The 14975-nt window shown below is 43.2% G+C and overlaps 1 protein-coding gene across 2 annotated transcripts in view; it reads right to left on the bottom strand.

The window, feature by feature from the left end:
* The window catches only part of LOC111981316 (teneurin-2), a 71981-nt gene extending 65128 nt beyond the window's left edge, over positions 1 to 6853 (bottom strand). For both annotated transcript variants that reach the window (XM_024012532.2, XM_024012533.2), the window contains exon 1: positions 6356 to 6853. In XM_024012532.2, coding sequence (XP_023868300.1) covers positions 6356 to 6371 — 16 coding nt within the window. In that variant the 5' untranslated portion in view covers positions 6372 to 6853. The remainder of the gene's footprint in view (positions 1 to 6355) is intronic.
* Positions 6854 to 14975: the final 8122 nt, after the last annotated feature.

Raw genomic sequence — 14975 nt, 5'->3', positions numbered from 1 at the left:
CTGAAAAGAACTGGCTCCAATCGGCCTGACTCCATTTTGTCACGGCCTCTTTGTGTCATCACTCCCCGTGACTGGGATGGCTCCCTGCTGCATCCTCAGCACATTCACAGCCCCAGTAGCCCCATGCCCAGGCACCATCGTTCACATGAAACCACACTTTATTTCTCAAATCATTTTCACCATTTACAAGGTAAAATGGTGGAAGATAAATGCCCCCCAACCAATCTCTGTGTGGCTCTTCTCTATAACTGTCTAAACCAACATGGCCTCGGATTGCTGTTGATTTGATCCTATTGTTTCCTCCACAGGCACCACCAGGCCACTATTATACACACTGCACCGGCCAGTCATCACCACAGGCACCACCAGGCCACTATTAAACGCACTGCACCGGCCAGTCATCACCACAGGCACCACCAGGCCACTATTATACACACGGCACTGGCCAGTCATCTCTTCAGACTGCCTCTCCCTGTGATCTCACAACCACAAACAGTTTCACAAACACCCAGGAGCATGTGGTCCCTTAACAACAAGCAGTAGTGGCATCTCCATGTCCAAATTGAAATGGAAATCCAACTTTGTTCTCATCAGCCATGGAGACAACTCTATGGAGCATTGTGTGATTTCAATGTCGGCTCAGTTGTTCAATTTCATTCGAGCAAATGGGTGAAGCGATCCACCACAATGTGATATGGTGATATATGTGTGCTATGATATACGAGACGACACGACACCGGCGTCACAACAAGTTGACCCTCATCCATCAACTCCCTCCCTCCCTCATCAACCTAGCTACCCCTCCTCAACCCAACAGAAACACGGATGGTTTTGGAGTGTTTGCTAAATCCGGCAGCACAAACAACACAGCAGCCACCTCAGCAGCAAACCCACACCCCTCCTACTGTCCTGTGTGTGTTTCGTTGCTGATGTACAGATTAGCCCAGAACATGGCAATGTGGCACAGCAGGAGGGAGGCAAGAACCAAGACTTAGGCTCAGCTGCAAAGCACATCGGAAAACCAGACTTGAGCAATAATATCACTATCATCTCCCTTTCTATCCTTGTATGTTTCATTATAAAGACAGCTGGGAAACGGGTTAAGATGTGCTGACTCGGCTCTCCATCACACAGAACAAAGCGCCACTTAAAGATCCACTTCCGCCATCAGCTGTTGCCTTTTAATATATGTACGGTATAAATGACTTATTACATCGCTGCCTTTGAAGTAGGATGCTTCCATTCAGGCACTATTTTTATCTGGTGTCGCAAAAGTTTTTTAGAAACGGTCTTACTTTTCTATACGCCGACTCATCCTCGAGCCTCCCCCCTCCCATACTGTTACCCCCCCCCCCCCTATTTTTCTGCCCCCCCCTCCCAATCTGGAATCCTAGAACTCTTTGCCCTCACACAGGATCAAAGCAGTGAGAAATTAGATTCCATTCCAAACCAATGAGAGCAGCCTCTCCCCCCTGACAACACATTCCGCATAAAAATCACAGCTTTTTTTTGTTTGTTTGTTTTCCTAGAACCTGCAAATCTGCATGCCTCAATTCTTCTCCCTCTCTCTGCCACTTTCTCACTCTCTCTCTGATTTTAGGGGTCTTGTGATCGTTCACTTGGAGAAAGTGTTTTTCCTATGCCACCAACYGAAAGCACTCATAATCCCAAAATAAGGGAATTACTCAAATGAACTGATGCCTTTGAAGTGGGGAGAGAGATTTTGTCAAAGACACACCATATTGCTTTGAGTTTTATTTGAAGCAGGTCTCAATGGCAATGAGTTTGAGTCACTGGCCTCAGAGGATGCACTTTTATCACAGACGCCACCATCTTCATTCATTTACTCAAATCAACATATTGCACTGTAAACATGTAATTTGAACCAAATGAAAAGACAACTAAAAGGCTTGTTAACAGACCAACCTGGTCTCAGAGCATTTCGTATTATTCTGTACGGAAATCCGAGACACTCCATTTAGTATGATGTTACATTTCGTATGGTATGTCTTCATTTGTGGATGTCCATCAACCATTTTGTATACGTTACGAATTTCAATTCAATTTCAATTTACGAATTCTCAAAACGTACAATATGTTACCAATATACAAAGCATATGATATGTTAAAAATTCTAGCTAGGTGGCTAACGTTAGCTACCTCGCTAACGTTAGCTAGGCTAGGGGTTCGGGGTTAAGGTTAAGTTTCAGAGTTAGGTTAAAGGGTTAAGGTTAGGGGAAGGGTTAGCTAACATGCTAAGTAGCAAAAAAGTAGCAAGTAGTTCAAAAGTTGCTAATTAGCTCAAATGCCAAAATTGTGCGTGATGATTCAAACTCGCAATCTTTGGCAACCACCTCGATCCAACCACCCTCATTTTGTTTTTTCCGTAATTGACTATCTGTCTTACGTAACTATACCAAACATAACATATCATACTAAATTGAGTGTCATGGAGTTACGTACAGAATAATACGAAATGCTCTGAGGCCAGGTATGTAGGCATGCATGCTTGGGTTGGGCAGTATCCAAATTTTCCTACCATCACTAAGTTTCTGTACCATCCCAGGGTATACAGTATTATCGGAAATGCACACAAGGGGGAAAATTTCAATGTATTATTATTTTTACGCACAAAAATATTTAGGCAACAGGGATCTTCATCCAGGAGGTAATTGAATGTCTCTAGTCTGGGTACCAGTCTTTTAGCTAACATTCCACTCCTTGCCACACCATGTCATTGCAAAAGAGACTGGCCTTTCGGCAATCTCAACGTTCAATATGCAGTTGGATTTAAGGCAGAGTTGTTGAAAATAACATTAATATTTTCCATGACAACATGTTGAGCCTCGAAAATAGAATTATAAAGTCAAAAACAAACCGCTGTTAGCTAGACAAGTTGTTGTATTTTGAGGTTTAAAATCAAAGCAAATAGGTTTTGTGGTTTGCAGTATGTATTTAGAGAATTTAGAGCTAGAATCTTTTGACAGACTGGTTTAGTCTGGATAAACAAAAAATGGCTGCTTAGCAACCAGATACCAACGTGTTCTGTGGAGAGAAAAAAGTGATTGAATGCCAATATTTAGGTAATTGTTGTTATTGGATGATCGCTGTGAGGGTTATCGAATCAGGATCAACTCCTCTGTTGTTCCTTGAGTTCATTAATGATAGAATGTTCATATTTGAATATGGCAGAAAGGTCAGGCTCTTTGGCAATGACAAGGAGTGACAAGGAGTTGTTAGCTAAAGTGACTGGGACTCAGGCTGGAATGTCTCTGCTGTAACCAAGAAGTTTAGTCTTGACATCTAGCCACTTAGCTAGCTAGCAAGTTAGAAAACAACATAATTTATTTGACACATCTTAGATTTCTTATAGTTATACGTATAGTTATAAACAGTGGTCGGTATTGAAAATCATACTGTAGGTATTTCAGAATACCCCAGTATTCGGTATAAACAGTATATCGCCCAAGCCTAGAGCTGCACAAATTACACACACACGCGCATGCATGCATGCAGACACACACACACACACAGTCACACAACCCCCTCCTAAACCTTTATAGTGCCTTATAAAAKAAATGTCAGAATGTTTTAGCTGAATCCCAGAGGCAAATGCCAGTCACATATTAGCCATCTGACAACTGTTAACATCAGTGTCCAGGGGGCCCTACGTCTGGTCCTGGGGACAGCAGCAGGACACAGGTCATTAGTGACCAGCAGCCCACTGGGCACTGTGACTGCGCCAGGCTGCAAGGTGACAGGGCCATTGCTGTGTGACACGCAGYGCTAGGCCAGCCAGTAGTAGGATCAGCCCCACTACTCCAGGCTCTGGGATCAGCACACACAGCACACTGAGGCAAACGCTGCTCCTCTTTGCATCATCTGACCCCGAGGAGCAGGCTGGCTGATGTTGTTCTGCACAGCTCCCCCTACAGAGCCCCACAGTGGATGTGGCAATACCCTGCAGCACTGACGCACACCACAAACAAACATACATGTGCTAGGCATTGTCTGTCTTTCCCTCTCMTACACCCCCACGCACATACGTATGATGCACATTTACTTGGCTGTACTGTACGTAATGCCCAATCAGACATGAGCATGTACTCACTTCACTTAACACAGAATAAACACTGCCTTGAAAAACCGAAGTGTGCTCCTTCCTTGGACAGTTCAAGGATAGTCGGTGATACACACACTCCAGTATTCATGAAGAGCAGGTATATCGAGCCTCTCCAACCAAAGGAAGTCATACATTTTTCTCCACTTACGCACTATGTTTTCTTTTCTAGTTGTAAATKAGATCCTTAGTGTTTAAATCATTAGTGTTTTTCCTACATTGCTAATGCATTTATTACAAGTGTCATCAACCCAGCACTAACTATTCCCCTTTCGGGCTAATCCATACACTGATAACAGTGAATGTCTTAGTAGGGTATTGCTCATTTTGACTTATTAAGTGAGAAATGGTTCAAAAGCCTATGCCCCACATATAGGCTGTCTAAGAATATAGCTTTGGAGTATTATAATCACCAAGTTAACCATATTTACACCTCTCAGAGATTGATAGTTTGGCTCCCACATAGTACCCTACATTTCCAACAATAAGCAAGCCTTCTGTATAAYGTTAACTCTCCAAGCAGCTCTCTCTCGCTACCTCTCTCTCCAGCTAGGACTTTGCAAACTTGGCAGATGCTTTGAGAAGGGRTGCCTCCGTGTGGTGAGGGCACATATCAGAATATATCAAGGCTGGGAATTGCCAGGGACCTCACGATATGATATTATCACGATACTTAGGTGCCGATACAATATGTAATGCAATTCTCACAATTCTATATGTATTGCGATTCGATAATTCGAGATTTTTATTTTGATCGGCCATGGAAATAAAGGCGATGAAAACATGTTGGCTCACTATTTAAAAAGAAGATGGAGAACAAGCTATAGGATGACAAATCAAGTTTTTTGGCATATCGATTTTTACAAATTGATACTTGGAGTCAAATATTGATATAATATCGTCCAAAACAAATATTGTGATACGTAACTCTATCAATCCCCCCCCCCCCCCATAACTAAAATATATTAGAGTAATGCACTATGAATTGGACAGTCCAACATGTCAATTAGTAATGGCATTATCAGCCTTTGAGACATGGGCACTGAGTTGACCTGAAAAGAGGCGGAGAAGGAAAAAGCAGCTCTGCTAAATAAGAATATTGCCTAGTGACACGAAACACAGACAGTGATGAAAACACTCCTACGTAGATAGTAGTTATGATAAAAAGGAGAAAAAGAGGCACGAGTGTTACAGCCCTGTAAAGATAGAACATGCTAATGAGTATGTGTCTAAAGTTTTTTTTATATATATCAAGCTCACTGAAAGCATTTATGTAAACACTTTATGTAGGCCAAASAAGAGCTGTGGAAATCCACTGTAAAAACATTATCAGCCAAAATCCAGAACATATAAAAAGTATATATCTTCAAATTCAAAACACATCACAGGGCATGTCCTAAAATAGATATAGAAGATGGTGCAATACACGTTGATGATTAGTAAATCAGATTCTCAGTGGTAGATGAATATTTGGTTACATATACATTTTCCTGAGACTGACAATAACCGAAGAATGCTAAAACACAAATATTTAATAACAGGTGGACTATATCGGAAAATGCTGATTATTTGAGGAAGAATGTAGAATAATTTAGCATTTTAAGCTGCCAACCACTCCCCCTTACTTTGATTGCAATCAGTTGTTCTGGGAGTGTCCCTAGACTACATTAAAACGTCACGATTATTCTAACAACAAAATCAAACAACGTTCATCAACCTAATTAAATGCACACACACACATTTAAAATGCCCTTAAGAGTGTAGATGATGCCCAATTTCGAACACATACCAAAACGAAGTTCATAAATTGTATATAGGTTACATAAGACCCTTCAATTATGATAAAGGGGTTTATGTGATGTAAAATAAAACTAATAAAAAAAATTAATATGAAAAGCAACCAGGTGTTGCTAGATGAAGCCCTAATACAGAATAGATTGCATACAGCTCTAATCCTACACTACATCCTAAAAAGCAGATGTTGGAATGATTTATTCCAAAAGACGCTGACATTATCATGGGATGGGAGTCAGAATTCAGACCAAAATTCAGTTCCAAAAAACTCAACGGGCTGAAATTGGATATCTCACGACAGATGCACCCCCATATGTCAACCAACTTTAAAACCATATCCAGAGGGAACACAAAAAACGMCTAATATTATTTTAACAGCATCCAGGCATAGTTGAATGAGCCACACACAGCAAGAAAGATAAGTCGATTTATTCGGCTTACCTTTGCTTTTCACCATGCTGCGAACTCGGTTTCTGCTCTACTCATGCAAGGGAAGTAGACATTTTTCCAGCATCAGCAAAGAGCGTTGTGTTCTGTGTCGGCTACACAGACGTGCAGCAAGAGAAGACAGTGAAAGGCGCGAAACTGAGGTTGTTAGCATCCGCGGYAGTAGCTTTGTCTGGTTGCTGATGTGTTTGCATCGAAACGAACAGACAGACATCCAACTTAAATCTTCAGCGCTACAGTGCACTAACGTTACCATGAATTACGCGCAGGCAAACTGACAAAGAGCCATGCAGTTAGTGTCCAGTACAAATGTTGCAGAGGGGCGGGCTGGTGCGTAAAGGTGAGCTCATGGTGTCATTATAGGGAGTGGATTTGTCTGTACCTCCCGTGTGGTCAACTAGGCAACTCCTATCTCTCTCTTTGTTATGCTGYCTTTGCAGCAAGTGTCTCCGGTATACATTTACTGCCATTATGCTCTCGCYATGGGGTCAGTCAAATTGTGTTTAGATCATCATGCCATGCACCATAGGGCTTTTACGGATCAGTCTCCAGCTCTCCACTCCTACAGGCTACACACACGATTATGAGCCTTTAGAATACCCTCCAGTGTACGGTATTGTAGGGCTGACATGGCAGTGTCCCTCTAGTATGGGTGAATTTTCCATGGCATGCTGCAGTTGCCCAGACAGACTGGGAAAAAGGGTGGTTTTCATGTTGAAAGTCTGGGGGTGCCACCCATATAGAGTGCCATCACAGATGGGCTATCATCTCCCCGATTCCTTTACATTTTATATAACAACCTTCTTCCTGTGTGTTTACCTATATATTCATGTACATGTACAATATATTGCTGAATACTACAAACCATGTCCATGAAWCCTAATGATCAATAGTCCAGAAGTAGATTCATCTGTGTCTGTTAAACCAGTTCCAAACCACKGTCTCTGTAGTCCAGAAACACAGAATTCTAAGGCTAATCAGTGCATTTGATACAATTGTAGTTCTTGATGCATGCTATAAAACCAGATTCAAGCCTAGTTCTGGAAACATATAATAGCCTATCTGTTGTTCATTCACTGTGTGTGTCTAAAGGGAGATTGAGATGATACAATCTGTACAATGTCCATTGTTCTATCTTTAGACCACAAGAGATTAACAAAAAGGAAACTTACACCAAGGAACCACTTACAAGCACAGTGCCGCTTTGCTTCGGTTTCAACAGCTTTGTGCTACGAGGTGAGGAAATATCATTGTCAACTACACTTTCCTCCCTTTTAATATTTTTTTGTTGTGACACTGAGCATAGAGCATCAGCCCACAGTTAAGCAGAAGTGAGAATAAGAGGTAATCTAATTAGTGCTAATTCAGAAACTGTCTTTGCTAAACCCGCATTTCTGGGCAGCTCTGTTTACTGTGTGGCAATACTTTGACTGCTTCCAGGAGCCTCCCTATTGTACAGCGACACTACAAAGCGCCAGCGCTTCCCACGCACGGGCATCCGTCCTCATTAACCACGGCAGTTCTCGACTGCCAGAGCTCACAAAGAGCGCCATGGCGCAGAAACTCGGCTGGTGCCACAGAAAGACGCCGGCACTGGAGAGTTGGGGTTGAAACAGAACAATACTAGAGGCAGAGAGAAAGAGGGAGAGAGACAGAGAAGGAGAGAGGGGGAAGTAGAGGGAGAGCGAGAGAGAGAGAGAGCGGGAGAAATAGAGGGAGAGAGGGGAGAAATAGAGGGAGAGAGGGGAGAGCGAGGGGGAAATAGAGGGAGATAAGATGTGGAGGCAGTGTTATGCCCTTTGTTGTTTCCCTGACAGGAAAAAACACATGGAAATTGGGGAAGAAAATTGATGAAAATGCATCCGTATCCCAGAGGCCCCAAACCCTGGACCCAGCTGCACTCATACTCACACTCCACAGCCTTACAGAGCTAAAACAATGGAGGCAGACCTTTGTTTAGCTCACAGCGTTCAAAGCTGCAGGCATGCAGATTGTACAGTACGTCACCCAATAACAAAGGCAAAACGCACACATGTGCACATACTACACACAAGCACACACACRAAAACGTACACACRGTGACACCTAAGACACTCTGGGCTCCCTCCTGAGATTGTGTAGCCCTGCTAAAACATGCTGTCACTCGCAATTCTCCCCAGTGCCCCTTAGAGGTGAGAGCTGGCCTTTCCCCTCTCACAGCATACTTAAATGAGAGAAAATGAAAGAGCCCAGCCCAACTCTATGGGGTTTCTTCACACTAAGCTATCAAGGCTCGCTCCATGAACACATCAACAAACAGTTTAACCTTAGCCTAAAAATAACAGGGCAAAAACACAGCTCACACACATACATGCATGCACGAACACACACACACACACACACACACACACACCCACACACCACACACACACACACACACACACACACACACACACACACACACACACACACACACACACACCACACACACACACACACACACAGGCAAGCATACGCCACGGGGACAAACAGAAACACACACCCAAGAGGGCCATTTATCAAAAAATGCCATAAAATCCATTTAAATTCTATTAGAATCTGCTGCAGTATGATACTGTATATACACACACCAGTATTATTTCACCCAGCAATCCCTTCTGACTCCACCTATTGCCAGCATGAACCTCTCCATGCCTCCACTCTGTGTTTTCCTCTTTACCCCAAATACACTGAACACAAATATAAATGCAACATGTAAAGTGTTGGTCCCATGTTTCACCCAGCCACTTCGCACAGCCAATGAAGAGTGGGACGACRTTCCACAGTCCACAATCAACAGCCTGATGAAGTCTATGTGAAGGAGACGTGTTGAACTACATGAGACATATGGTGGTCACACCAGATACTGACTGGGTTTTCTGATCCATACACCTACATTTTCTTTAAGGTACAGTATCTGTGACCAACAGATGCATATCTGTATTCCCAGTCATGTGAAATCCATAGATTAGGGCCTAATGGATTTATTTCAATTGACTGACTTCTTTGTATGAACTGTAACTCAGTAAAATCTTTGAAATTATTGCATGTTGTGTTTATAGTTTTGTTCAGTATAGTAGAATACATACTCCAAATCGTGTCTGAACAGATAATATAATATTTTAACTATCCTCTATGGCCACCTTTAACACACATATCAATAGTTAAAAAATGCAGAAAACTATTCACTGCTTCACCCAAAGCTGAGAATTGATTTGCACTACAAACAATAACAGACGTTTTCCAATTTGTTGATGCAAACGATTTCAGAAAGCAATTAAGCATTTTTTTCCCCGAAACATATTCAAATTAGTTATTTTCTCCTCTCGTAGGGATGTTTAATCATGAGCACTTTTAATCAGGTGGGCTGGCAGATAGGTCTCGATCACCATCATGTATAAACTGGAAGTAAAGACAAAGGCCCGCATTTGTTTCAATCAGAGTGGAACAAAGCCCTGTATCGCTTCCAAATTGACTTAGGGGTGCTCAGCTTTTCACTGGGAGAAAGTTTGTCCCACATTATGTAAAATGAATTTTCTTGACGTGAGTTTGTGCCCCCAGGGGGAATGGGCTGTTTGCGGAGGAGCAGTGACTGGAACCAGAACATTACCCACACTAATGAACCTCTCAGGTGTTCACAGGATCCAGGGATGGGAAGGAGAAGGATGGGAAATAAAAACAGGGTAAACACAGCAGGTACATTTGAGCAAAAGCAGTGCAGTTACACTATGGCCCTGTAAATCCAGTCAGTTCAGAAAGCTATGCAATTCCTATGAACACGTTTCATGTCCAATTCAAAACGGAATGGACTATACCCTCCTGTACAGACTGCTGTAGTGCTGGTTCTGGACTCTCCTCTATCTGTCCTTGTCACTCCAGAATACACACACATACACATGAAACCATCACTTACCTTTGCTGCATATGGAAATAACGCGTTGGAAATGAATGTTACACTGTTACACTGTTACAATACCACAACTACTACTGCTTAATTGCTATAACAAATTAAGAAGGGGATTACATTTTAATCCTAAAAATAATATTTCAAGGGCAAAGGATCCTGACCTGTGATTTTAATTGTTCACTGTACATTTTTTTCACAAAGCCATTGTACAGCTGGCCATTTTGATAAATAAAAAAAAACATCTGTAATGTAAAGTTAATTTCAGGGATATGAAACAGAACAGTTGCGCCTATCTGTCCTCTACAGYGTCTTGCTCTCCTCGCCGGAGTCTGTTTTTTTAATATAGGTGGGCTCTCAGTCATGCTCTGCATTSTCTTTTATGCCCCTAACTCTGCAACACACTCTCATTCTAGGATGTGTGTCTGTCAAAACAGCACCGCTGGGTATTCTCCACAGAGAGAGCCTTTGAAAGTGCACCAGATCCATCCTCCCTATTACTTCTCTCAGCAGGAAGTGGAGGAGACGGAAGAGCGTTGGTGCAGTGTCAGCAAGCGGATTCTTCGCATTTCCCCCATAACCTATCCCCACAGGTGTGTCAGTCTGTGTTTAAATTCTCGTTATCTGCCTCGCTCTACCTTTTGTTCTATGCGGCGCGCCATAACATTTACTTTTGGTGGGATTTGTTTGTTTCCATTTCACATGTGTGTGGAGTAATTCCTCCTTTTCAGCCCCTTACCATGCAACATGTCCTTGCTGTGAACTGCTCCCCAATCAAATGTCACAGGAAATACTTTTTATCCCTCTCTTTCTCTTTTAAATTGAATATTTCCATCAGATAACCTGACCTAATTTGGTTTCTAGCTGGTCGTCTCCAGTGGAGTCTAAATGCAGTTATCAGCAATGTTTCAGTAAACAGCAGCAATGGTCTGATAGCACACAACAGTCAAGTAATACATGAATACATGTACATGTATTCGGGCTGAATTAGCTGTTGTCATACAGAACTGAATTACGTAACTTGCATCCACAGGCCACGGAGACCAGACCACCACTGAATACCTAATATTGTTGCCGCCCAATAGTTAAAGCTTGTGAGGAATAGAGAAGAACAATTTATGCAGTTTTATGACTTTACTCAGTACTATGAGTTCCTCTGTACCAGGGGAGTACGGCTCCAGTCCTGCAGGTCTGCTGCTTTCATCGTTTCACATTTCGATCAGCAAAACGATAAGGCATGGGAAACCAGGTTTGATTACCATCCGATCAATGCCCGTCACTGATCAATTATGTGCTGAGGCTAAACAAAAAACCAGCAGACATTGCAGTCCTACAGGAGTGGAGTTGTATAATCCTATTCTATGTCATTGCCAATACTTGTCCTATAAACATCTGAGGCGGTAGAAGGGAGGGTCGGTAAGCAGGAGAAGAGGCAAGGCAGCAGTAAGCCAATGTATGGTTTTACTTGCTTGCTTTCCCAATATCCTCGTATTCATGCTCAGAGAGCCCAGATTTTTCCTCAAAGTATCTGTCCCTGTTCATTAAATTTCACTTAGCAGCTAAGGACCATCAGAGGTGGAGCCACTGAATCATGGCCTTCTATCTGGAATTGGCGAGAAAAGCGAAGCAGCGGGAGGGTTCCCCCAGTCACTCAGGCGGATGGCCAGTCCCTGAGCTTATTAGGAGAGGAAAAGGGAGGGAGGCTGAATGGAGAAATGGAGGTGCAGGCTGACAGAAAGCTCAAGAGACAGTGAAGGGCACAGGGAGTAAGGGTGGCGTGTGTGCTACACTGAATTAACCACTGTGAATGTGTGAGATCTTGCTGCCAAGTGCCGTATGGAGGTAGCAGAGCAGCCAGGAGGTCGTTTCAGAGGTAATATGAGGACTTACGCTGCAGGAGGCATGCTAAGGTGTAGGTGTCCTTTTTCCAGCTGTGATGGAAAGAGATGGCTATGCAAACGAGAGAAAGAAAGAGAAATCAACAGGAAAAAAGAGTTGAACATTCTTTGTTTGTGACGAAACTGTTAAAAATATTTATTTAGTTTTTCTAGGATTATTTTTCACCTAAATATATTCAATTTCCACTGTATGCTGTCCTTGAACCTAGGGTTCCACTCAGTTTTCCATACCGAAAAGCATAGTCAGTGTACAGCGGCATTGTATCCGTTGTATAAAATCTCCGCAATGGATTTTGACCATGCAACTTTAAAGTTTAAAGCACAGTGCAATATATCAGATTAATTGAATTCAGCTATTCTAACCAGTCCGGACAGAGAGGTGTGTGTGTGATTAACCCTGCTGTTGTCCAATGAGCCTGTGTGCATGGTACACACACCATCCTCCCAGCCATCCCAGTGTCATTAAAAGGAGTGAGTCACCAAGCTCACCTGCGCTACACTGCTGCTGCCAGCTGTTAATAAAGTGCTTATTGGATTACCTTCCCTCTAATGAAGTAATTTAATCAGGGGACACAAAGCATGAGTAAGCCCGGTTCCTCCAGGACAACTAATGTCCACCTCTGGTCTAAAAGCTCAATATCTGGAGCAAGACAGATAGATTTTATTGAGTACTCTTACTTAGAAAAGCAGTCATGTCCGTGCTGCCATTTTGGGTGCAGGATCAGTGACTGGAGCCAGGAAAGGTATATGCCAGGGTAGACTGATACCGGCATGGTCAGTCTGGACACACATGCTCTCTGGCATTGGATATTCAGCCTGACAAACGCTTCGACAGTTTTTCTCATCTCAGCCACTTCACCAGCAATAAAGGCTTAAGAACTGTAGGCCGATGCAAACAGCATATGGAAATACCTCTGTGTTATGTAAAAATATGCAGATACCGTGTGAGCCACTGCTCCACATCAACAGGCAAATCTCAAACAAATCAGAGCTAAACCCACACATATGTTTCCACGCCCTGTTAAGAAGACATTAAATCACCATAAAGGCTTTTCAAATAATGCAATACACATTATTACAATACAATTAAAGTAATGTGTTTACTCCTTCAATATTTATTCGGAAATGCCTCCTGTTTCATACAAAGACTGCCAGAGCACCAGAGCTGCTGCCATCCAGGTCCAGCCGGCAGCTTTGAAACGTTGCAGGACCGTGTCCCAAGTTCCCATGCTGCCCCATCACCCAGGGAGGGGAAGTGAACCCGAAGATCTGAGACAGGATCAGGAGAAGCAGTGAGACACACTGTGGAGAATCAGATTACTGGCACTGCTCTGCCAGAGTCCTGCCCCTGTTTTATCCCATTACAGCAATATGTCTGAGTACTGGATCCTCTTTCTGCAGCAATTACAAAACCTTTAGAGAGATAAAATGCTCATTTCTTCATGGCAAACGCCATCCATCAAACATTTAGTCTCCTGAATGTGAAAGAGTTTTTGTGGTTCCCCTGCTCACATTTGTAAACTGCGGTTTCTCCACAGCGAGGACTTCCATTCACTGTCACATTATCTTCCTAATGGATGTCTACATAGGTCTTGTTGCGTTCTATCAACACATGCATATACAAGCAACACAACACACAACAATACAAACCCTACTACAAATAACATAATAAACATATGAAAGCATTCCAGGTTTAATGGCGTACACAACACAACAGATCAACATGTCTAAAACCCTACAGTTTCCTATACATATTTTCAGTGGCGCATGATTTGTAATAAATCTCGACTGGATGGAAAGGAGTGGAGTGTCAGGATACAAAGTGGCTTGCCCTAGGCGTCGATAGGAGAGGGGAGAGAGGGAGGGATGGATGGCGGTGGGGGGAAGGGGGGGGGGGGTAGATGGAGTGAGGGGGCTGTAACACAGCCAGGTTGGTTGAGAGAGTGACACTGAGGGGAGCCAGGCGGCAGGGCTGATGAGATAGGATATGATGTGCCCTTGCCAGCTGTGAGAGTTTAATTAAAACCTGGAGTCACACCACCACACACAGAGAGAAAGGGAGGGAGAGACAGAGAGAGAGAGAGAGAGAGAAGAGAGCGAGGGGCGGTGAGACAAAGAGAGATAAGGGGGGGGATAGACAGACGGAGGGAGATGAGAGAGAGACAGACAGAAAAGAGGAGAGGGAGAGCAAGACAGAATGCCAGAGAGAGACAGATGAAGGGAGAGAGAGGAGGACACTCCAAAACAAATAGCTAAATTAGAAAGGGGAGAGTGATGGGGCCGGGGTGCTAGGTTGTTAGCGACATTGGGAGGGGGGGGGGCATAGGGACGTCATAGAAAGTGCAGCACACAGCACATTAAGGACAGTGATTCACTCCACTAGTATCTTGCTGCTGACTCCAGGATGTTAATAAGGGCCTGTGATGGGGCTTGTTAGTGGCTAACGAGCCATGGCACTGATGTCACCCCGCGGACCAAAAACAGGGAGAATACAGTCTCCCACACCTTGGAGCCAGAGATAGATGGGCTTCTTGATGGGTAGTCCTGTCACACACTGATTCAAAGCGGTCTGTCAGTACCTATGCAAGCGTTAGCTGATTCTCGGGAAAGAGAATCAAGATCCAAAGACTGGTGTTGAGACTAGTTTGTGAAATAAAAGACGTGACAGATATAACTGACATTTACCTTTGAGTATACTGTATACCTACATACTATATGTGTACCTGGGAAACAGGACACTGCTCTCGGGAAGTGTTAGTGAGAAAAATCTATCCATCAACAACCTGTTCCAACA

Source organism: Salvelinus sp. IW2-2015, linkage group LG20 (assembly GCF_002910315.2).
Source record: "Salvelinus sp. IW2-2015 linkage group LG20, ASM291031v2, whole genome shotgun sequence".
NCBI classification, from domain to species: Eukaryota; Metazoa; Chordata; class Actinopteri; order Salmoniformes; family Salmonidae; genus Salvelinus; species Salvelinus sp. IW2-2015.
The sequence above is the reverse complement of the archived record's forward strand: the minus strand, read 5'-3'. Positions and strand labels throughout refer to the sequence as shown.